This window comes from Nipponia nippon, unplaced genomic scaffold (assembly GCF_047370975.1).
Source record: "Nipponia nippon isolate SJK-2023a ecotype South Korea unplaced genomic scaffold, ASM4737097v1 scaffold_21, whole genome shotgun sequence".
In the NCBI taxonomy this organism is placed as follows: Eukaryota; Metazoa; Chordata; class Aves; order Pelecaniformes; family Threskiornithidae; genus Nipponia; species Nipponia nippon.
Window position 1 is genome coordinate 8682874 of NW_028262338.1, and position 23490 is coordinate 8706363.

The 23490-nt window shown below is 41.7% G+C and overlaps 2 protein-coding genes across 9 annotated transcripts; one reads left to right on the forward strand and one right to left on the reverse strand.

Moving 5' to 3' along the window:
• Positions 1-6130: 6130 nt before the first annotated feature.
• Positions 6131-10108, reverse strand: PTTG1 (PTTG1 regulator of sister chromatid separation, securin). Of its 4 annotated transcripts, none has more exons than XM_087760034.1 (6): positions 9975-10108; positions 9163-9314; positions 8712-8890; positions 7680-7773; positions 6666-6815; positions 6131-6282 (listed from the first exon to the last, which is right to left on the reverse strand). In XM_087760034.1, the coding sequence occupies exons 2-6, from the start codon at positions 9260-9262 to the stop codon at positions 6203-6205; spliced, it is 603 nt and encodes a 200-aa protein (XP_087616160.1). In that variant the 5' UTR covers positions 9263-9314; positions 9975-10108; the 3' UTR covers positions 6131-6202. The 4 variants fall into 4 exon arrangements, with proteins under 4 accessions (XP_087616160.1, XP_087616162.1, XP_087616159.1 ...); XM_087760036.1 differs by having other exon boundaries at positions 9212-9314; positions 9975-10102; XM_087760033.1 differs by lacking the exon at positions 9975-10108 and adding an exon at positions 9587-9770.
• Positions 9867-23023, forward strand: SLU7 (spliceosome associated SLU7). 5 transcript variants are annotated; one of them, XM_087760023.1, is made up of 16 exons: positions 9867-9976; positions 10464-10640; positions 11302-11455; positions 11754-11834; positions 12425-12589; positions 14095-14160; positions 15562-15609; positions 16124-16255; positions 16533-16630; positions 18064-18131; positions 18318-18457; positions 19435-19596; positions 20049-20153; positions 20305-20379; positions 20633-20737; positions 21650-23023. In XM_087760023.1, the coding sequence occupies exons 2-16, from the start codon at positions 10477-10479 to the stop codon at positions 21827-21829; spliced, it is 1743 nt and encodes a 580-aa protein (XP_087616149.1). In that variant the 5' UTR covers positions 9867-9976; positions 10464-10476; the 3' UTR covers positions 21830-23023. The 5 variants fall into 5 exon arrangements, with proteins under 5 accessions (XP_087616149.1, XP_087616150.1, XP_087616148.1 ...); XM_087760024.1 differs by lacking the exon at positions 9867-9976 and adding an exon at positions 9988-10119; XM_087760022.1 differs by lacking the exon at positions 9867-9976 and adding an exon at positions 10005-10290.
• The last annotated feature ends 467 nt before the right edge of the window (positions 23024-23490 follow it).

The following is a 23490-nucleotide window of genomic DNA, read 5'->3' on the forward strand; positions in this document are numbered from 1 at the left end:
CTTGCCCGGGTGTCAGAAGAAATTTGAGCAGCAGCAGCAGCGGAGAGAAAAGTGACGGAGCAATATTAAAAAGGCACTCTCCGATGTTGCGCAGCAATCACACTGTCACGGCTCACAAGAAGATCTGTTTGTTTGGTTTTTGAAGGAGGGGTCAGCCCCGGCCCTCTGGGAAGGGAGGGCTCTATCGCTCAGGATCAAGGGTCTATGATTCAGGGCCTGCTTCGCATTGGGACCCGCCTCACGGGCACGGACCGCCGCGGCCGCAGAAGGGAGCGGCCTGGGGAGCACCGCGGGCCTCGCCGGCAGCCGCGGCGGCGGGCGGGCGCCGCACCCGGGGCAGCAGCGCAGCGCAGGCCCTGAGGCGCTGCCCGGCCGGCGGGAGGGGGGGCCCGGGCAGGCGGGGGGGCGCCGGCCGGGCAGAGCTTGTTTCTGGCCTCCTCCTCCTGCTGTGCGGCAGCAGGCGCTCCCTCTGGTGGCCCCGCTGGCCGGGCACGGCTGGCTGCCAGCCAGGAAAACCCCGGCGGCCAAAAGCCTCGGCCTCATCCTCCCCGCATCCCCTCCTGCCGCCTGCTCACCCCCTGGGCTCGGTCCAGGGGTGCCGCTTCCTACCCCCGGCCCCTTTACCCCTCCGCAGAGGGAGAGCTGTCAGCCACCTCCGTACCCCTCCCCTCGTGCCTTTTCACAGCACCCGCGCTGAAGCCCCTTGGGTGCCGTTACCGAGGTCTCCGGCTCCTTCCGCAGCCATCCTGTGTCATCTTTCACAGGGACAACGCCCTCTCTCACTGGTGAAATACGTTATCCCCAAGTAACCCAAATCGTGTCATCAGCCTTTCGTCCTCATCCTTCAAAGCTCCCACCCCGGCTTTGCCGGTTTTGCTCAGGGTCTGGCTCTGCCGTCCGCTGGACACTCGCTTGAGCGGCAATGCAGCAGGTCCGACACCTCGCCAGACAGCAAAGGCCCTGCCTTGTCACTCCTCTGTCGGTGCACATGTTCATGACATTATGGGAATTATGAACAATTCAGTTAATGATTTTTTTCCCCAGTGCTACGTAAATCATCATTACTAGTCATAATGAGATCAAACAAAGTCTGACCTTGTTCCTGGTTTAAACTTTTCCAAAGTTAGTATTTGGGATGGGTTCAGGTCACTTCAGACGGTGATATCAAACACATAAAGGACATACCTGATATGTGCCCTTAAGCAAAGAATTCAGATCTACAGGAAAAATACTGACTCGGAACAGTTTTCAAAGCAAATATATATTCTAGATTCCAAGCTCTCCCCTCTTCCAGTCTTTACTTGTTCTCCCTATGCATAACCATCTCAATTTTGTCCCTTGACGAATAGAAAGGGGAATCACTTCTGCTGGAGCCTATAGCAATTCACTTAAACTGGCTAGGTGACACAGAGGGACTTACAAGATGCTTTTACCCATTGGCTATGTATTTTGAGCAGAAGTGCTCAAAGGAAACCCAGCCTGAGCCACTGCAGACCAACATCTGAAGGCCTCCAATAGCTCCACCTTCCACACGGCTTACGGAAATCATTTGGCTAGCACAAAAAACCAAACACGATGTCTAGAGCTAGAAGTATGCCTTCAGCTCCATGAACCTCCCCCTCCGGCTTCATTAGTGAAGAAGTGAGATTACCGCACCTGTTCGAAAAGCACAAAACACCTGCCCTAGTAAGTTGTTTGCACACTCCTTTTTCATCCTGGCATTCTTCATAATCTGACTGCAAGAAAAACACATTAGGGCCATTCTATAACTTTTCCCTCTAATTTTGTAGATCATTCAAGCACGACGGGCCCACCATGCTTTTAACTTCTCCCAAGCTGCAGTTAGAAGTAAATTTATCAATTATGCTTTTCTTACAGGCTTTGCAAAGTTATGTGCAAAACCACATGCTTGCACAGTCAGATCCCAAACACCCAGTTACTAAATATATATTGTGTACATAAACCGTATATAAACCTCATGGTAGACACGTTGATCTGATCAGTGCCTGTGTCTCTTGGAGTACGGTGAGTACCACTTTGGGGCTAGTTAGTGGGACATTACTGCATTTCTGTACAGCGCTTTGCTAACACTAATAAAACTACAGCAAAACTAAAAGTTACAAGATTCATGGCTTTGCTAGCCCTAGAGAGACCACTTGCCTCCAGGCTTCTAACTTCTGTTCTTTTTCAACAACGAAAGATAAAGATGCCCTTGGCTGATACACTATTCCCTGTAGTCACAGGGTAAAAGCACACTGAATCCCTTAGTGCTGGCTCTTATCCTCCATTTCACATTAATGAAGCAACAAAAGCCATTACAGATGCCTGCACTGCGCACGACGTACCGAAGGCAAACATCTTCACAGCTGTCAGGCTGCGGGAGAGAGAAGCCGTAATACATGCTGTTACCATGGTGCCACCCGCTGCCGGAACATCACAAATAGGATGAATTATCTGATGTGCACCGAAGCAATTTTACTCAGCCTGCTAAGAGATTATTTTTATACGAATCTCTAAGTTCTCCTTACAGAAATTCAGGTAAGGATTTAAAGTGATTCTCACAGCCAGAATGCTGTCAAAGAAGGTGCTTTACAGTGTGATAACAGTAAAAAGGTACCTGCTCTGTGTACTTGGTTACAATCCAGATTTCCCAGTCATGGTACACAGTTACGCTGGCCTATTAAGGCTGGTTCAAACTGAGAACAAGCCACCAAGCAAGCATTCGTTTTCATCACAGCCATGCATTTCAAATCCCAAATATCTCCACTCTTTGCAGGAAGCGTAACCTGATCAAGTAAACCAAAACATTACAAGCAGTTTTAAACAGGACTTCTGTTGTGCAGGGTACTGCTCAGACACCATTTTGAACTCAAGTTGCGTCTATTCCTGACAGTACCCCAACAGAAAATAAAGCTTTATAAGTATAACACATGCAGCTTTTTATATCAACATTAAAACGGTTAAGGAAATCCCAATGAGAACAAAAAGCCCCAGATGAGGTACGCTACTGTAGGAAACAAAAATATTCCCAGTCACATAAAATTTGGTGCCGAGCATTAACATACAACCAAAACCAAAGTTAACTTCATCATTCATCTGCTATAGAGTCTTCTTAACTCCGGGTTTTGTCATGGATGTGTTTGAAATTGGATATTAGCATTTATTTATTTTTAATCTTTAAACCAAAAGGATCATGGCCAACATTTTAAAGAGCTAATTAATCTTTAAACACTAAACATTAATTAGCTGTAGTGGTAGTATAAAGAAAACTGATTTTTGCATTGTGTTGCCGAGTACAGATTTATATCCCATACACGAGATTCCTAGCAACACCCCTGTCCTGGCTCAGGGATAGGCTACGTGATAAAACATACCTTTTTGATCTCAACTATTTACAGATAAAATCTTGAAAATCTTGCTTGCTTCTTAGTTTGACTGGCTTGTGTTGCCAGAGACAGTATTTGTAGAAAATCAGATGAAACGCTCAAAGGATCCTACGGAAAACGTTCCTCTGCAGCCAAAATACCCTCTCATCATTTTACAGAAAAAAAGAAAATTGAGGGTAGGTGAAGGAAAGGACACAAAACCTCTGACTCTTTCTTTTTCCCCGAGGCTTTGAAAGGATTTAATAATTTAAGTAAAATAAAAGATTACACAAGTGTGAACTCACTTAGTTTATTCTAGTGTTATTACCTTGTGCTCTCTGCTGCAGCAGCATTCATTCTCACGCAGACAGACCAGCAATATTCCCAAGTCTGACTCACACCGTGCTTTCAGCGCACCCGTTCCACTGTCCCCACAAGTAACAAGTTTTTGGGCTTCAAGATCAAAGTCTATCAGTACCAAAGAGGCCTATCTGAATAATTATCATCTTTACAAACATTATACAAATGCTCATCCATTTTGGTATGAAATCCTACAACTAGCAAGCGTGTTTTAAGTGTTTTGACAGGTGTGCATGTATACACACATGTGGACGTGGCACAAAAAGCTTATTTCTGGACATTCAAATAACAGATCTAAGTGCTTGATCACAGTGAATATTTTAAATCAACAAAAAAAGAATTATTTTTACCATGATAAACTTCCGTAACACATAGAAAGCACTAATGTCTCTCTCCAGAGAAGATGTCTATTTGTACATAAAGTTATAACCTACATTTATGCTGATTTAGTGCCGTATCTTGATGGTATCTCATGCCACGTTATCTGGTGTTTTGCACACCAATGACTTATTTTCACCTGTGTGGCTGCATAACAAGCTGCCACTTGATGGCACTGTGTAACCAGTTTCAGCGCCTCAGTTACAGGCATTTTTCTGTAAAATTGGACTTGGACTGTTTTCTCCCAGCTCATTTGAACTGGCAGAGACAAAAACTCAATGGAAGGTGCATTTTGTCATTTTCTTTTATAGTTACTATGGCTTAACTCTTGTGGCTGGTAGACTATACCCATCAAACTTCAGTCTCAGCTGAGATGGCCAAGTTATTTCAGAATAAACACTATTAAAATGCAATTAAGGATCAGCCAAAACATGAAATGTCTATACAGAATTTCCTTAATCATATCTTTTTTTTCTGTTTAGTTTGATATTCCTCCGAATTCTTCGAATTTTCAAACCAAAGACAAGAAACTGGAGATGAAGACCAGCTATTCTATAGTTCGTTACAATTTAACACTTTGGCTGATACCCTGACAAGTTTGAGGAAAAACCAGAATGAATGCCTGTTTTGACTTCATCAGATGTCTGATAATTCCAGCAAATTGCTAGTCCTCACAGATTGAAGGTCAGAATTTGCAGCAGGACAATTCCTAAAAGGCCCATCTACCTCCTGATGAGTAAAAAGCATGAAGAAAGTGAAACATGTCTTGAGGAAACATCCAAAACTAGGAGACAGTGAAAATGGTTATTCTCCGCTCTGCCTCTTACCCTTCTCAAGACTAAAAGGAGCCTTCATTACTTATGTCATCACAGCAGGGCAAATGCATCCCCTTCAGCACCTGCAAACCAAAGAACCTACTGGAAAACACAAGGGCTCCTTCGCTGCCTACATTTTTAGGTTTCCTAGAAACAGCAGCATGAAAGGAATTGATTACACATTCACAGCTCATCTTCCCATGCCGTCATGTTGCAGCCATGGTATGCCTCCAAGAAGCAGAACTGTGGGATGCAGCACTGACCCACACCAAATTAACCCCATTCCTTAGCTAGGGAACTTTCATCTTTTAGTCAACTTGCAATCATTAAAGCTATTTCTGGTTACTTCAGACACTGCTGTAAGTGTGACCAAAAAGCTGGTCTTGCCACTGCTTGCAGTTACATAGTGCCAGCGTACTAATGGTAAGTCTGACACGGCAATTCCTCCTCTTCAGAGCTCGGGTGCATCGTGGAAGAACAGAAAGGCCACCTACCTTAGCAGATGACCAGAAGACAGGCACAGCATTGTGGTTCATGTTAAGAACGAGCTAAGAGCTGAAGGCAGCTCAGGCTGCTGTGATCTGACTAGATCGAGTACTGCCCAGGAACTATAAAAGCAGTTTAACTTAAGACTGACCACCTCTACAACTGACTTGCCTTATGTGATGAAGAACTGGAGTTGGGGCCATTACAATGCAAGAGAAGGTTATTGAACCTGTGTGCTTATAGTTTGAAGGAGGGGTTCCGCCAGGCTTCCCTGACAGAGCACAAACAGTACCCAGCAGAGAGCGCCACACAATGTGTGACAATTAAAAGAACAGTCTACAGCTGCCTGAGAATCCAACATATACCATCTTAGACAACCACTGTGAAGAACAAACAAGTTCAAAAAGGAAAAATGCCAGAAGAGTACTAGCTCTAGTACTTAACTTACACTAGATATACAGATTAGTTTTAAACCTCTGCATGTTTAATGGATAAAGGATAGAGTTATGTAAACAGTGATGTCACAAGGGCCTCTTAACCTATCACATCCACATAACCTAATCAGCAGGTACCAACTCCTGGACACGGTTCACAACAGCGAATTCTAGTCTTGCTTAGAAGCTTATCCAGGCTCTGCTTTAATTGCTTGTCAGCCTCCTTTTCAAAGCGCTATTTTAACTACTTACATTTTGGGTCTACTGAAAATAGACAAGTCCAGTATTATACAGGTTAGATTAGCCTTTATTAAAATACAGAACTATATGAAATTTGAGCTCAATAGAAGCTTCGGAATACACATTAAAGGTCATAATTCGGAGGTGGCATGTCAATGATCTCATCAAGGGTAGCAAGGAAGTCAGCAGTCGATTGTAGCAAGTCTAAAAGTTAGAAATAGAGCAAATCAGTTCTCACGAAACCCAGAATTTATACTCTAACATAAGCTAGCTCCCAGTGGATTAGCATAAGCCTCTTGAATGACTAAGGGAAATAGTTTGATTGCAGAAGCCAATTCCACCTAACTGACCAGTTAGCAATGCACTGCAAGAGGTTGCTCAGCAACATCACTTTGAGACCACTACCTGTGTGGTGGGGTTGACCAGTTAGATTCAGCTTGACTATACACCAAAAGCTGTTCGATACTAGTGTGCTATTCTGGTAGTTAGGACAGCAGTGGCAGTTCACTACTGCAGCCAGCTAGCTTCCCTCCCAAACCACTAATGAACACTGTATGTGCCGAAACTCATGCTAAGTTTCCACTTACTAGACTCCCATGAAATATCTTCGATCTTCACAGGTGAAGGAACCATGTTCACGCATCTGTCGTATGTCCTCTCAAATATCATGAGAGGAACACCATGGAGGTTGATGTTGCTTACTTTATGCTCCTCAGGAAGATCAAAACTCTCAAAGTCTGTTTGAGAAAGACAGGCTGTAGTTTAGTAACGGTGTACAGTAGCAGTAGCCTGGGAAGCTGCAAATTCTCCTAGATTACATGAAGCGGGAGTAGGTCCAAAACAACACAATCCAACAGTCCCCTCCTATGGGGTATTTATTTGCAGTTACACCTTAGTTGTCCATGAAATCCCATACACTAACACTTATCAAAAGACTAGACTGCACAACATAGCTGCTAATGTAAAGCAGGAGCTTTTCGTAATTTCTTTCCAATCACTATGCTAAGTCACCTTCATCAAGCACAGCATATAGATTTCACCAACACTGAAGCAGTCTTTGGTACAGTAGTTTTTGCACACTCGCTTCCACATGAACTGGATGGTTTATGGAAGGACACTTTGAAGGACTGAGATGCACAGCCCATTGCAGATACACGAAGAACAGCTTTGGAAGTTTCATCTTCAACTGTTATATCCTACAGCAGTAGGAATCTCTTCAGTTACAAATTACCATCTTGGCATACACTCTTAAGAGAAGTCTACTCTTCAGTACTGCTTAAGTATTCCTTTGAATACTTGTCTACTTGTTGTCCTTCAGTGAATTACAAGGCTATAGCATGGTTATTTGGAACTAGTTTCCTGCCACCATAATAATGGACTCAGACTACTACATATCAAGAGCACAGCTATTGCAGTTAGAAATATTTAAACAAGAATGAGATGGTATTTCAGAAGTAGCAAGCACCCTCATGTTTAAGAAAGGACTCAAGAAATGCAATGCTAGCTTGTTTGCCACAATAGCTTGGCCAAAGACTTCCAACAATGTCAACACTCATGAAAGCCTGATTGTTCATTTTAATAATTACACCAATAGATCTTACCTCGAGGGTCAAAAGGAAACATATTTTCTATTTCTGGCCAGTCTTCTTCAGCCACTGCATCACAACTTTCTAATCCAGCAGTCTTTTCAGTAATCTTAAAAAGAGAAAAAGTCATATTATTTGAGCAACTGTAGTTTCCCATTGTAGTACCTTTGCAGTGGTTTTCCTGTGCTATACAGGTCTACAGACAAGAATGCCTACCATACAGTCCTCAGTTATGCCTAAATTCTAATACTTTCAACACAAATAAGCTGGAGATGGGCAAATGCTTCAGTTGAATTTATGTAGTGCAGTACTATACTATACATAGTGGCAACAAATCACTGCACTAGAACATTTAGGCTCATAATATTAAACTCCTGATACTTAACACGTGAATAAGACATTAACTCAGACTATTTTCTCTAGAGCCACTTCTTTGGCATTAGGTACCCCCTAAGCTGTTGTACTCCTCGTGCCTATATAGGTGTACTGGTTTTGGCTAAGACACAGTTATTTTTCTTCCTAGTAGCTCATATGATGCCATGTTTTGGATTCATCATGAAAACAGTGTCGATAACACACAGCTGTTTTAGTTATTGCTGAACACTGCTTACACAGAGTCAAGGCCTTTTTCTGCTTCTCGTGACCCCACCAGCGAGCAGGCTGGGTGTGCACAAGAAGCCGGGAAGGAACACAGCTGGGATAGCTGACCCCAACTGACCAAAGGCCTATTCCATACCATATGACATCATGCTAAGCAATGAAAACTGGTGGGGAAGTTTCCCATGGCTGCCATTGCTAAGGGACTGGCAAGGCATCAGTCAGCTGGCGGTAAGAAATTGGTTTTGTTTTTCTTTGAGACTTTTAATTATTAGATTGTCTTAATAACCCATGAGTTTTCTCACTTTTACCCTTCCAGTTCTCTCCCCCATCCCACTGAAGGGGGAGTGAGCAAGCAGCTGTGTGGTGCTTAGCTGTCTGCCAGGGTTAAGCCTCAACAGTAGGTAAACTACACATTTTTGGCCCCCCATAGATGTGTGTTGTACTCACTTTGTTTGCAGCGCAAGGCTGATTTTTCTGTCTTATCTTTTCCATCTTGCTCGTGACTTCTTCAGTTCTATTCACATTTCCAAGAGCCTTTCTGACAGACTGAGATGTGGCTGGAGATGTACTGATTGCTTTTTTAGGAAGCGGAGTGTTAACTTGTGTTCTTTCAGATAAGACTTTCGCTGGAGAGTGGGAGGAATTAAAAAAAAAAAAGCAAACTTTAGCACCATATCAACCCTAAACCTTGCTTCAGTAAGTGCATGTACTGGAAAACTAGTCGTCATAAAAGTCATTGTCCACCATTTATAACTCAGGAGCATAAGCCCCATCTATGACAAAAGCAGAGTTATTTTCATTTTTATAGTAAGTGGTGGGCTGAGCAGAATTGGTTAGATAAGTAAATATAAAAGTAGAAAACCATTACTGTTCCAAACAGTGAATAACGAAACATGACCTATGCACTTCACTTGATCCCCCACGGGCTCAGGGCAGCCTATACGCACAAGATCCCGAAGGGAACCGTAGCTGATTCTTAGCAGCGCCAACTTCACCATTCTCCTTGTCAATGAAGATCAGCGTTGCCATCTTCAGGCTGGTGAGACCACTCTGGAAAATCCGTACCGGAAAAAGAGGAAATCATTCTGTCATTTCTGCCACCACAGGGCACTTTTTAAACAACCCACATGAAAGACAATATAGCTGCCATGCGCTGGTGCCCGGACGAGGGGGAACGAACCCATACTTGCACCATTCGCTCCTGGTGACAGCGCCAGAGGCCCGCTCCTCCTGCGCTCGGGAGACCCCGGCCTTACCCAGGGGACCCCCACCGCCTGCCCGGCCCTCCCCGCCCGGCCGCGCTCGCCCAGCCGAGGGCTCACCTCAGGAGGTACCGGCAGCGCCGAGGCCGAGGCCGAGGCCGGACAAGAGCTCCGGCGGAGCAGAGGGCGAGGGGCGCCTCACCGCGGGCGGGGCGGAGCGGGGGCCTCACGGCGGAGCGCAGAGCCGCAGCACCCCGCGCCCCAACCGCCGGCAGGTTTTAAACCGCCCCCGCCTCGCCCATTGGCCGCTTCGACGAACGCTCCGCAGCCGATTGGCTCAGCCGCGCCGCTTCCGCCCCGCCTCGCCCGCTCCCCGGCTCCGCCCCCTGCCGGGGCCCGGGCGCCGCGTTGCCGCGGTGACGGCGTGGCACCGCCCCGGCAGCGGCCCCACGGCGGGCGGGGCGCGGGGCGGCGCCGCGGTGCATTGTGGGGCGGCGGCGCGGCCTACCGGTAAGCTGGGGCGGCCGGGGGCCTGAGTGGGGGGCGGCCGCTGAGCAGCCGCTCCGCGCTCCGAGGAGGTGCCCGGGCCCTGGTGCGGCGCCGCTTCCTCGCAGGCTCCTCTTGCCTCGCCTTCGGGGCGCGCCTAGGCCCAGGTTCGCGCTCGGTGCGGGGCCCCGGCGGGGCCTGCGGCGGCCCCGGCCTGCGGGGCGAGCCCCTGACCGCTCCGCGCCGGCGGGGAAGGCGGGCGGTGCTGTCCTGACGCCGTGCGCAGAGCTGCTGCTGCTCGCCCCCGCCGCGCGTCCTGTCAGCCAGAGCAGAGAAGCGTCAGTAAGATAGCTTTTTTTTTTTTTTCGGCCCTGCTGCTTATTTTTGTGAAAAGGCGTGTCAAGAATGCATAACACAGCGTTTCTGGTTTAACTGAGCGATACACAACCACGCTGAAGAACTGTCAAATGGTGTTGATCTGTAAGACGCTTTTTTTTTTTTTCTGTTACAGGGGAAAAAACAAAATGGCATCAGGGACAGCAATGAACGCCACTTCTTCAGGAGGATCAAACGATGTGAGCCTGGAAGAGCCGAAGAAGATGACAAGGGAAGACTGGAGGAAAAAGAAAGAATTAGAAGAACAAAGAAAGCTAGGAAATGCACCTGCTGAAGTGGATGAAGAAGGAAAGTAAGTTTTGTTAAAGCTACGGTTATTCTAAAGCTACTGGTTAAAAATGTCTTCTTTCCTGTTGTGATTACAGAATGATCATGAGGTCGATACATGATTTCTACTTGAGTCGTAGAAATAAGTAGTTGCACTTTGTGAATTTGCTTTTAACATTCCAGTCATCCTCAGAAAACAGATATTTTCCAAAAAAACGTAGGTTCAGTGTTTATCTACTGTGATCTACTGACGGTGCTCCTAAGAAGTCCCATCTATGCGGCAGCTTACAAGTGGTATTTTAAAAGTGACCAAGACCTGCTACTGGGGAACTTTGCTGCATACCTTTTCTGTTCCCTCTTTCTTGCTTCTGCAAGGCTCGTTGTTCCTGAGAAATGTTACTATTTTTGTGCTCAGGAACATTGCACAGAATAAGGTATTTGATTTGGAGTCAGGATTTTAGGTGAACTAGATGGCAGCAAAATCTCAGTGAAAGTTTGTGTTTATGTAGTTAAATTAGAGCTTATTTTGCAATGCATTGTAACAACTTCATTATTTTATTATCACCGCTAAAGCACTGAACTTTAATATGAGAGTTATTTGTTAGGCTAAGTTGTGGGTTGTGGGTTTTGTTGTGGGTTTTTTTTTTCCCCTATGCTGTGTATTTATTACACAACATCTTTTGCAGAGATATCAATCCTCATATTCCTCAGTACATATCCTCAGTACCATGGTACATAGATCCCTCTAAAAGACCTACCCTAAAGCATCAGAGACCTCAGCCAGAGAAGCAGAAACAGTATAGCTCCTCTGGAGATTGGTACAAACGAGGAGTTCAAGAGGTATGCAAAACATTTTTGTCATAAAATAAAGATTTGGTTTGATTTCATGAGGAAATAAGAAAAGAGACTGACTCACTGTAAAGATGTAACTCTGGTTACATGTTTTTGAGAGGGACAGCAGCTGGGAATTCTTACTCAGCAGGCAAGTCGCAGTGTTTGGTAATAATTAAAATATGTGTTCTGGGTTTGGGTAGACCACGCACACTTTAGGTGTACTGAAAAAATGAATTAGTTGTGGGGAACGCATATATGAATCTTGCACAAGTTTGTACAACACTCTCTTTTTTTTATTGTTTAGCATGCTATAGCAACTAGATACCGTAAAGGAGCCTGCGAGAACTGTGGTGCATTGACACATAAAAAGAAAGACTGCATGGAGGTAAACTTGGCTTTTGTTGATGTTTTAATGGATTTGAAAACAACGTGAATTCTACTCTTAGTGAAAAATAGCTAGCTATAGATAAAAAATTACTAGTTTTGAAAAAGCTGTTTTGAAAAAGGTTACAAGTATTGAAAGGTGGCTCGAAAATTTCTAAAGAAATTGTTATGTAGGAAAAATGAAGGGAAAAAATGCTACTATTCAGGGTTTTGCTCATTAGTTCTGTTTATGATAAGCACTGCAATAATAGGTGAAAATGTTTAGCTCCTCATGTTAATTTGCTTTAACTCAAGTGCTGCTGTGCCTGTCTTTCTCTCTCATGTCAGCTAGAAGCCATCCCCAGAAACTGAGTTTTAATTGCTTTCTTAATTGTGGAAAACAGAGTTAGAAATTGATGGGGTTTGGCGTCAGTTGCACTACTTTAAAACAGAGAAATTGAACTACTTGCGTTTATTACAATTCGCAGGCTTATATTGCTGAATTTAGCTGGCTTTGGAAGAGCTCGATTGATACTGTTTTCTAAAGGGATATCTGAGTGAGTAACGTATTTTAGTTTAGTGGACTGATCCAACCGTTTTTTTCCCTTTCAGAGACCCAGGAAGGTTGGAGCAAAATACACAGGCATGAATATTGCACCAGATGAACATGTGCAGCCTCAACTGATGTTTGATTATGATGGAAAGCGAGATCGTTGGAATGGTTATAACCCAGAAGAGCACATGAAGATTGTAGAGGAATATTCCAAGGTTGATTTGGTATGTAGGTGCTGTGGTTTACTGGGGAAAGCGTCAGTGTTTGGCTTGGCTGGGAGGAGGAACGTTTGTTATGTGCACTGTTAATAATAGGCCTTGTGCTGTATTCATAATGAAAAAGTGAGGTGGATTCTGTGTTTGGTAGCAGACTTTGCTTAAACTGAAAATTCAGATCAGAACTGGCAACTGAGTATGGCTCTGCACAACACATGAAGTGTCTCCAGATTGCTTTTTAATAGACAAGCCTTAGAATTTATTACCCAAGGTGCAGACTGAATTGCAGGCAAGAAAGGAATTTATTATCTGGCTGTATTAGAGCCAATAAATCTATATCTATTTTATAACCTCATTCGTGTTATTTTACTTACGAATCCTTTTTGTTACCATGATGGAGCAGTGGACTATTTGTACATGTCTCTGGGCAGATCGGCACCTTGCTGTTGCAGTTAACCTTCTATCTGTATGCACCAAATTCATGTGGACACTATTAACTTTTTAGAAGGAAAAAAAAAATAGTTCACTACCTTGGCTGGATGTTAGGCCAGTTCCAAAAGGTAGTTAGGTGCCCGACTAACTCCCTTCGGTGCCTGGTGCTCACTATTTTCCTATAGTGCACAGGAAAGCTAATGCTAAATGCGATCTAATCAGTGTGCATAAATGTCTCATGGGAGTGTTTAAAGGCAGAGCCAGACTCTTCTCGGTAGTATCTAGTGACAGGAGAAGAAGCAGCGGGCACAAATTGAAATACGAGAAATTCTGTTTAAACATAAGAAAAAAATGTTCCACTGTAAGGGTGATCGAACAGTGGAACAGCTTGCCCAGTAAGGCTGGGGAGTCTCCATTTTTGGAGTAATCAAAACCTGCGTAGACACGGTCCTGGGCAGCCTGCTGTAGGCAAGCCTGCTTTGAGCAGGGGGATTGTCCACGGCAGTCTCCAGAGGTACCTCCAGCATCAGCTGTTCTGTGGTTCTGTGATGTCAAACACATACAAAAATTCACCAAATGCTGTTTAGAATCTCACTATAGATGCTAGACTTTGGTGCTTCCTGGATGAAACATAAATGCTTGCAGCATCAGTCGTGAGGTACCTTAAGCACTGAAGTTCCTAACTAGATGATGAGGACACAATAATAAAACATGTTTGTTCTTAAACACTATTGAGCTAAAATAAGCTCTCTCTTTCTTAAGTTAGGATGCACATAGTAATGGTATAGCTTCATAAGCCCTAGTAAACTGTTTTATTTAACAGTATAATACAAAATAGTAAAATGATCAGTGTATATATAGCTTCCTTGAAGCTCAAAACCCAGTATGGTAAATCATAGAAGTAGAGAGAAGCTGTAGGCTGCTGATTTTTTACCAGCACGCAGCGAATTAAAACCTCATTTTTTTGTAATAAGGAAGAAGTTTTAAATGGCAGCAGTCACAAGAGATGCTTATGGTAAGTATTACTACACACTTGCTATTAAAAAGAAATACTAAACCAAATGTGTTTTCATGATACGCAGGCCAAACGTACACTGAAAGCCCAGAAGCTTCAGGAAGAGTTAGCATCAGGAAAGCTGGAGCAAGTGGTAAGTAAACTAAACCCGAATTGATTTTTGTTTAGGCCGAATAAAAATGCAACAGGTTACTTCTGCTCTCTGATGCTTTTATTCTCTATACAGGGTCTGCTGTCGTTTTTTATGCCCGTCAGTAATTTAAAGATTTTCCTAGCACCAGCATATTTTGTGTCACATTCAAGAATTTGAAGCATCTTCTTTCAAATTATTTCCCCTTAAGGGCAAAAATTCTGTGCAATTATTATTCTTGCTAAAATTAGTGGCATGGATTTTTCAGTCAGAAAAACTTGCTTTCCATGTAGCAGTTTTGTTTATGTACTGAAATGCTTTTTTTGTATTGAAAGATTGTTACGTCTGACTAATGTTGAAGTAACGACTATTATGTGACTGTGAATTGTCTTAGTAATGCTTAGTATAAATGGGAGTAGGAAGGTATTTTCTTTATCTTAGAACTAAACTTGTTTCTTCTTCAGTCATTGCTATGACTATTTGCAGCGTCTCTGGTTATTTGAAGGCTGAGCATAAGTATTTCCCTCTGGCTTATAGCTCTTCCACTAACTTCTACAAGCTCCTCTTATAAAATTCTAATTTTAAAAGGCACTTCTGATAATATTCAAAGTTTATAAAATGGGGAAAAAGTAGAGACTGCTACTGGTCAGGAGTAGTTTTTTTAATCATCAGCACGGTAAGAAAGAAAGCACCAAGTAAAAGACTACATACAATTGTAGTTTTCCAGAGGCTGTCACGTTGCATTTTGCCACTAGATGGCAGAGTGAACTTAATCTCTGATAGAGATGACCAAGACCGTTCCCAGTTTGCGTAGTCAGTGCTTGCCAGTTTGCTGGTCAGTCTTCCAGGACTCAGAGTTGTTTCCATCTTTACTGCTGCAAGTATTCTCCAGTTAAAGGCTAAGCAGGTTAAAAAAATTAATTCTGGCTATGTTTCTCCAGATTATATTATGGCTTCTGATTCACACTCAGTGTTCCCGTCAATCCTAACTAAATACTTGCATATGCATATCTTCTTAATTATTTTTTTCAAGCTTTCAGAGTTGAATCTTGGTTATATTTGCATGATATGAAATACTCTAGTCTAAAGCATTAGTGTACAAAGGCGTAATAGCAAGCTCTAAATAACAGCGACAGTTCTAGAATTTGCTGTTCTTGCAAAGGCTTGGAAATTCAGTTGGGAATACAGCAAAAAGGTCTCCAACGTGCGTCTGTAATAGAGACACTTACAAGCTCTTTCCTAGAACATTCAAAATATACCAGTCTTTGTGCATTTTGTGCCACAGGTAAATTGTATTTTGCATCCAGCATGAAAGCTCTGCTTTGATTGCTCTTTATCTCCCTGCCATCTTTCCTCTCTCCACTATCTTGTCTTCTCTGCTGATGTGCTCTTTGTTTGCTGCAGAACTCCCCAAGACACCAGTGGGGAGAAGAGGAACCAAATTCACAGACAGTAAGATGATTACCCTCTGCATCACACCACGGGCAGAAAAAAGGAACTGTAGTTAGTGGAACAGTGAAACGAGGGTGGCATAAGGGTTTCAGTGTTGGGTTCATGCCGCTGGCTGCCTAGTCTTTCGAGCAGAGGTTGTTGGATTTCATAGAGGGGTTTTTGGTTTTAACTCCCGTGTGTTGTCAAACCTTAGAGATGCAAGCAAATAACTAGTTTTTCATATGTGGTATGTTTTGCCCAAGATAACTGTTTTCTTAATATCATCACAGTTAGGTTTTTGTAACTGTTTCCATATGAGGAAATAGAAATCCTTTGACTAGAGTATTTCTGAAAACTGTTGAATGTTAGATTAGCATGTTACTAGCACGACAGCACACTTAAGCCCAAGGAAATGATGCTAACTTTTAACTACAGGGATTGCAGAATTTTTGATGAAACCACTAAAATCAGATTCTTGTACTTGTCTCTAGAGTGAATGTCCTCTTTTAATTAGAAGTTTCCCGTCTCTCCTCAGGAAAGAGACCATAACAGTGAAGATGAAGATGAAGATAAATATGCAGATGACATTGATATGCCTGGGCAGAACTTTGACTCTAAAAGACGTATCACAGTTCGAAATTTACGTATTCGGGAAGATATTGCAAAAGTGAGTAAAGAATTCTTTACAGATGTTCTTTTGTATTCATGAGTTAATTTCAGAAAATTGCGTGCTGAGTCATTAATGAGTTTGCGTATGGGTCTTGGGGTTTGGAGGTTAAGGTCTGTTCTCAGTTCTATTCCTGTTCATGTTGTGACTTCATCAAGGTCATCCTTTTACACAGATACACCTTTTTAAAATGTCTAAGCTGGGGGATACAGTAGTAGCTTCAGTTCTTTTAAAATTACAGATATTGAGTATCTTGTATGCTGTTTTCTTTCCCTAGTACTTGAGGAATCTAGATCCAAACTCGGCTTATTATGATCCCAAAACAAGAGCAATGAGGGAGAACCCGTATGCCAATACAGGCAAGAATCCAGACGAGTAAGTTAAATCAGGGTCATGCTTGTGTATCCAACAAAACTCTCTTAATGAGATTAATATTTTCTTATTTTCTTTTACCTGTATGTCCATTTACTAATGAATCTCTAGTCAGTTACGGACAGAAGTAGTAGTAAACATGGAAAAAATTGTTTTACTTAGCAGCACTTTTTGTTTTAGTGTATAAAAGTGATGTTTTAGTAATTCTGGCCCTTAATCTTCAGGGATATGTGGACCACCGTTTAGTGTAATGATCTGTACAAGGATTAGAACATTCTGCTGTATCTAGAGGTGATGCCTGTAAACAGTAACGACGTTTATGTAAAGTATTTCAGTAACCAAATCTTGAACTTCATCCCTTGTCTGTTGGGAGGCATTCAGTGCCGGAGACTAGCGTGGAGTATCATCTGTAGTACCTAACTAAATGCCTGAATTAGGAGCAAAAGCTCCTCATATGCTAATGGAGTCTGCATAGAAAAGGTCTGAAAGCTTTGGCATTGTCTAGATAAGACAACTCAATTAAAGAATGCCATAGGCTGGCTTTTGGCTGCACATAAGGCTGTCTCCCTTAAAACCCGAGTCAAGCACTTGAGCTGTGACCCTGCCATGACCTGTGCAGTGCTGTGGACATACAGAGTAGACAGGCTGTGAATAGAAACATCTATTTAGAGTACAGTAATTGGATTAGCTCGCTGCCGGAGATACAATGGCAGTGGCTAAATGCTAGCAAATAATGCTCCTTCCACCCCTCCTTGCCCCCAGCTAGAAGAATGCCAGTCAGGTCTTTTTTTTGGATGCAGATGCTTTCACGTCTCTCCAGAGTCATAATTTGACCTTTGTTGAACCTGTGTTTCTGCCACAGCATTGCACACTGTAAATTTTTCAGAGTGGGAGATGAAAAGCATGGGAAATTGGATTGTTAACATTATTTGATTTTTCAACCTGTGTTTCATATACTCGTTGTGAATCTCTTCAAGGGGTGTGCAAAAGGTAACTGAGAGCAGTAAAGCTATTACCAGGCTTTAACCCAGTAAAATACACTGGGTCCGGGCGGGAAGAGAGATTCACAAATGCAAAAGCTGAGAATCACTATGCTAGAATATCACCTACCGTTCATGCATATTTATTGTGCAGTTAGATCCAAGCTTGACTCGTGGCATTTGGTATCCCAGACGAAGCTCCAGGTCTGTGTCATAGGATGGTTCCATATAATGGCAGGCATCAAGTATTCTGGGTTGCTGTCTGATACTTCCCTGACTCTATGGGGAGGGAGCCTAGACTTTCATTTCATGTAGTGAGTTGGATGCTCCTTCCTCTCCCTCCATTCTTTACTCTCAGGGCACAAAGGAGAATTTTTACTTTCCTGTTGGTGTTCTAGGATTGTATTTAAAAGGAAATCACTTGAATGCTAAGAATCATATTGTTCTTTTCTGCAGAGTTGGTTACGCAGGTGACAACTTTGTTCGCTACACTGGAGATACCATTTCAATGGCACAGACTCAGTGTAAGTGGCTTTTGCTTTTTTTTTATTTTTAAGGAAATGGACTTAAAAGTCTTAAGTTAACAATGCTTCTTTCTTGCAAAAGAGAAATAAAGCTTTCTTTCAAATTACTACAGAATTAAAGATCGCAATTTGAATGCACCTGTCAGTTTCAGAATAGATATTGAGTGAAACCTCTTGTGTACACAGTGTTTGCTTGGGAGGCTTATGACAAAGGCTCTGAAGTTCATCTTCAAGCAGACCCGACAAAATTAGAGCTACTTTATAAATCCTTCAAAGTGAAAAAGGAAGATTTCAAGGCACAGCAGAAAGAAAGCATCCTAGAGAAGGTAATAGACACTTGGTTTTATTTATAAGAATTCTGTTGAGTTTGAAGTCTGGGTCTTGGGGAACAAATAAGATTACTAATGCTATGTGAAAATGGATCAGCTGTTCTCAGCAGCTTAGATTTATAAAAAGATTTTTATATCTACACACACTATCTCATCAATTGGATTCATTATGCTATTTAATATAGGAACTTTTGAAGATCTGCTGGTATTTCTTTGGGTTATTGGGAGCTCTTCCCTTAACTGTCAGAATTTCATCAGTGAAAAATCTGACAGCAGTATGTAGGAGTAGTGGGAATTTAGATTTTTTTTTTTTTTTTTTAATAATACAAGTGGTTGAAAAAATTCTTTTGCTGTTTAAAAGTGGTATCTGTTCTAAAATACCCAAGTAACTGTCTCCTAAAATTACTTCTAAATTTTTCTTTTCTCTTAAATGTGAAAAGCAGAATTTTCAGACTCAAGTTTTGGGTGCAGTCTTCTAGATAAATATTTATTTTATATTTTGCTACTGGTTTCTTGGACAACAACTGATAAAGAGCTAAATAATCCATTTAGATTCTAACCTTGTCAACATTCAAGTTTGGAGGGGGCAGTTTATACCAGAGCCTTTTGGTTTCGTCTGAAAAGTTTTCCTGCTTTGAGTGAGGAATATCACTGTTGTAACCCTCCAGGCATTAAAAAAAAAAAAAAAAAAGAAAAAACACCAATCCCCGCAAAAGCCCAAAACAAACAACGAAAAAAACACCACCAAAAAACCACCACAGCGGCCATCAGAGGAGACGTATTTCTCTCTTAACCACTCACTAAAGATTAAACTGTCTCCATCCACTTCTTTTGTGTCTTCTTCAGAAGGTACTGAAGGTGAAGATTTTGAAATGTGTGCTTAACTACATTTTTTTTTGTAGTGGGTTTTTTGTAGTGTTTTGTGGTGGGTTTTTTGGCAAAACTATTATATGTCATTTCTGTATGCATTTTAGTATGGAGGACAAGAACATCTGGATGCCCCACCAGCTGAACTGCTGTTAGCTCAAACAGAAGATTACGTGGAGTACTCTAGACATGGAACAGTCATCAAAGGACAAGAGAAAGCTATTGCTTGCTCTAAATATGAAGAGGATGTAAAGATCAACAACCATACGGTAAGCCTTGCTTATGTAAAAATCACAAAAAATATTTGATTCCTTCCCATACCATGAGGTATGGTAGGATACAGTACAATATAATTAATACAGCAAATAAATTTCTCCCATCTCAAATGTGACACTCTCCCTTTTCTAGTCAGGATGAATTTCAAGTTGTCATGGCTGAGATGTGAATTTGAGGAGTTGCGATGGCAATCTTAAACTGAAGGGGAAGTTACTGTATTTCCCTTCAACTCTGAATATGAGTTGCCCACATCCTGTTGCTTTTCTCTTGTTTGAAACTGTACCTGCAAGGCTAATGTAAAATTGCAAAAGTATTCCTCATAACTTTCCCTTCTGGATTGTTTGACTAATTTACTTATCAGGATACAACCTCAAGAATAAACTGCAGCCTGCCTCTTACAGGAGTATCATTGTGGACATAACTGCTATGGTATCTTCTCTTGCAGTGCATTTGGGGTTCCTATTGGAAAGAAGGCAAGTGGGGTTACAAATGCTGCCACTCGTTTGTCAAGTACTCATACTGTACAGGAGAAGCTGGGAAAGAAATTGCTGTAAGTATTGTCTTAGCCACTTGGAAAGACTTAAAGAGCATTCATCTTCCTACCTACGTTTTAGACTGTTTTGCTTTTGGGGGGTTTTTTTGTCCTTCGCCTTTCAAATGTGCTTAGTAAATGGGTATCCTTTCTCTTGTCTGTTGTATAGAATACTGAAGCAAGCGTACTGGAAGAGCAACCCAGGGAGGAAGAACACATGACAAAACCCAAAACACTGATGGAGGTAGGTTGCTTCCCTTTCTCAGGAAGGCAGGTACTTTTCCTCAGCATTTTGAGAGATGGGAAGATATGTATAACTACAACATTCTAAGTTGTAATGAGTCTGAAAATCATTAGACTGCATTATTAGATCATTAACATCTCTATTGAAAACTAAGCTCTCAAATAGCATTAATAGACGCTTGGGATTTAATGGCTTGAACATTACTAATGTTTGCAAGTTGAATCTTAACAGTAGCTGGTTTTCTACCGCACAGATCCACCAAGAGAAACAGAAAGAGAAGAAAAAGAAGAAGCACAAGAAGAGCTCAAATTCAGATAGTGAGGGCGAAGAGAAAAAGAAACAAGAAAAACTTAAAAAGGTGCGCTGTGTTCTTCAGTTGTTTTGTGGCAACAAGATCTTGAAATATATTTTATAACAATGTCAGTTTTATGAAGCCTGTAATGCAGTTCTTGTGGTATTCTGTGGGATGTTCTTTGATGCTAGTTTGAGCTAAAGCAAATCTAAAATGCTGTTAGATGTTCTCAAGTACATTCCCTATTTCTCAGGCAAACATGCGATGAATATTTCGTTTTGGAAGACTAAGAAAGATGGAGAGATCAAAGGCACTGTCAAAGCTTAACTTAGCACTTTTTATCCCAGACTTGGGCCCAGTCTCACAGTTGATGCAAGAAATCCATCCACCAGGCTATATACTGACTGCTGCTGACCAGCCCTTCCGCGCGCACAGCAGTCTGCCTCTGGATATTCAGTGTGAAACTGATGTTAAACTACAGTTAATCCAAGCATTGTACAAATGCAACTTCTTTTCAGTAGGAAGTAGTAGTAGTTTGAGGAATGGGATAGCGTGTATTTTAAAAAGCATTAAAAAAAAACCCAAAAAACGCACCCTGACTGGGAAAAAAAAAAAAAAAACCAAAACACAACAAACCTACCCAAGCCCCTAAGATCACATGCCTGCTTCTCTGCTTTTGTACTTGCTGGATCATGATTACATTTTAGGTAAAACCAAGGAGTTTCTTACTTGATTTGGGCAATTGGAAAGAGATAAAGTATCTTGTTTGCCAAATATCATTTTACCATCCTTTTATGTTAAACATAAAAAATGAGCATTAAATGAAGTGTGCTGTAGGTGGGCCAGACGGCGGTGCATTGCTTATCCCACCGTTCTGCCTGCTGCTTGTTCATTATAGTAGACTCTAATACAAACTTTCATTGGTTTTTTTGCTTAACTTTCATTGCGGTTTTTTTTTTTTCTTTGCTTTCATGTCAGGCACTAAATGCCGAAGAGGCTCGTCTTCTCCACGTTAAAGAAATCATGCAGTTAGATGAGAGGAAGAGACCATACAACAGCCTGTATGAAACCAGGGAGCCAACAGAAGAGGAAATGGAAGCCTATAGAATGAAACGTCAGAGACCTGATGATCCCATGGCCTCTTTTCTTGGACAGTAGTCATGGCGAAAATCATTCCAACGCACAAGACTCTCTTTCATACTTGTTTACAACCCTGTAGACGCTTGCTTACCTTCCGCGTGTCTGATAAGTGCCAGAAATAGCAGAGACCTTTATGTGCACCAAAGCAGTTGGTGAAAACTTCTTTCAACAGACATAAGCAGTCCAATACTTACAGCAATTTTATATGTGTGTGTATGTATACATATACAGTCACAAATATATATATATACACACATATATAAAAAATTATGTGTATATATAAAATACATATACCTACTCTGTAAATTCTTTATTGGAAGAGAAAAAATCTGATACCGGCTGGAATTCTAGGTTTGTTCGGCCGACTAATATATGCATAATGTCATGATACGTTCAGTAAAACTGACTACTCAAAAGAAATGGTCAGCAAGCGTCACTTAGTATAGAACAAAAATTGTTGAAAAAAAATTTTGATACAGCTACTGAAGCGTCTTACTTGTAAAGGGAGTTGTCTATCACATGGCTTTAAAAGGAGAAATAGTTTCTTGATCACTTTGTAGTATGTATTTTGGAAATGTAAAGATTGATTGCCTTGTACAGTTTTGGTTAAATTAATGTAAGGGTCTTAAATGCTGTCCAGCCTTTTTAATGAAGAGGTTAGGAGAAGCTGACTGTAGAGCTTTTCAGCTCTCATTCTGTTTCTGCAGATGTTAACATAAGAATTTCAGTTGCAAAGATCTTTGGTTTCCTGTTTGGTAACAGTATTCATCTTACCCTGATAACTTCCAGAATCCTGTTACGTGGTGTAATACCAAGCGTTGAAGAAATGGGTGAAAAACTTCACAGCACAACTTTGCAGTTGGAAGGCTTGAGAATTATTTCTGTTATGGCTTAAACTGTCTTGTCAAACATGGCTTTTATAACCACTTTTGATGTGGTTATATTTATGGTAGGACAAGGAAGACTCTCTAATCCTGGCTTTTCTTCTTAAAATTAAGAACCCGCTTACAATTTCCACTGTGTAAACAATGAAGGAAGTTAAAGTTACTGGAAGAAAATGAACAGTATGTTATGCCTGTAACATGTTGTACCTGTAATTTCCAACTGTGAAGCTCATTTCCTTTTTTTATTAGGTTTTCTCCAAGTCTGTTTCCCCCTTATTTTTGTTACAGAAATACTAATTCTGAATGCAGACTTTATAAGACTTATAAATCTGACTGCAGACTTTTATTTTATAAAACTTGAGTTTTAAATCCTCCTAGCGCTTGCAAAAAAATATCACCAACTAGTGAGATCAAAGATCTGGGGGTGGAATTGGTAATATAACCAAGTACCAGGCAGGAAAAACCTTGAAGAGTGGAAATCAGCTTTTGCAGAAATTGCTTTTATGTTTTCACAAACGGCGTGGGTTCAAGACAGTCAGAGGGGGAGAAACACTAGGGATGCAGTTTTTCTTCTGCTATACTAGTGACTCACGTTCTAGGTTTCCACATCGGCTCATGTCTTGACCTTTCTAGGTCATGGATAATTTCAGGGAAAACCGCTCTTTTCCACAAGTAATTACATACAATACACATACGCATAAGCGTCACGTGTCTGATTTCACAGCTGTTTTGCAGAGTATTTTAATTTAGCATACAGAAATGCTAATAATGGAAATTCTGCATTAGTCTGCAATG

Coding starts and splice junctions, on each gene's coding strand:
- PTTG1 (XM_087760034.1), bottom strand. CDS start 9,262: ATGGTGAAGTTGGCGCTGCTAAGAATCAGCTACGGTTCCCTTCGGGAT. Junction 6,816..7,679: donor GTTTCCTTTTGACCCTCGAG/GTAAGATCTATT, acceptor TTTCTCAAACAG/ACTTTGAGAGTTTTGATCTT. Junction 6,283..6,665: donor AGATATTTCATGGGAGTCTA/GTAAGTGGAAAC, acceptor TCTAACTTTTAG/ACTTGCTACAATCGACTGCT.
- SLU7 (XM_087760023.1), top strand. CDS start 10,477: ATGGCATCAGGGACAGCAATGAACGCCACTTCTTCAGGAGGATCAAAC. Junction 12,590..14,094: donor AATATTCCAAGGTTGATTTG/GTATGTAGGTGC, acceptor CATGATACGCAG/GCCAAACGTACACTGAAAGC. Junction 14,161..15,561: donor CAGGAAAGCTGGAGCAAGTG/GTAAGTAAACTA, acceptor TGTTTGCTGCAG/AACTCCCCAAGACACCAGTG.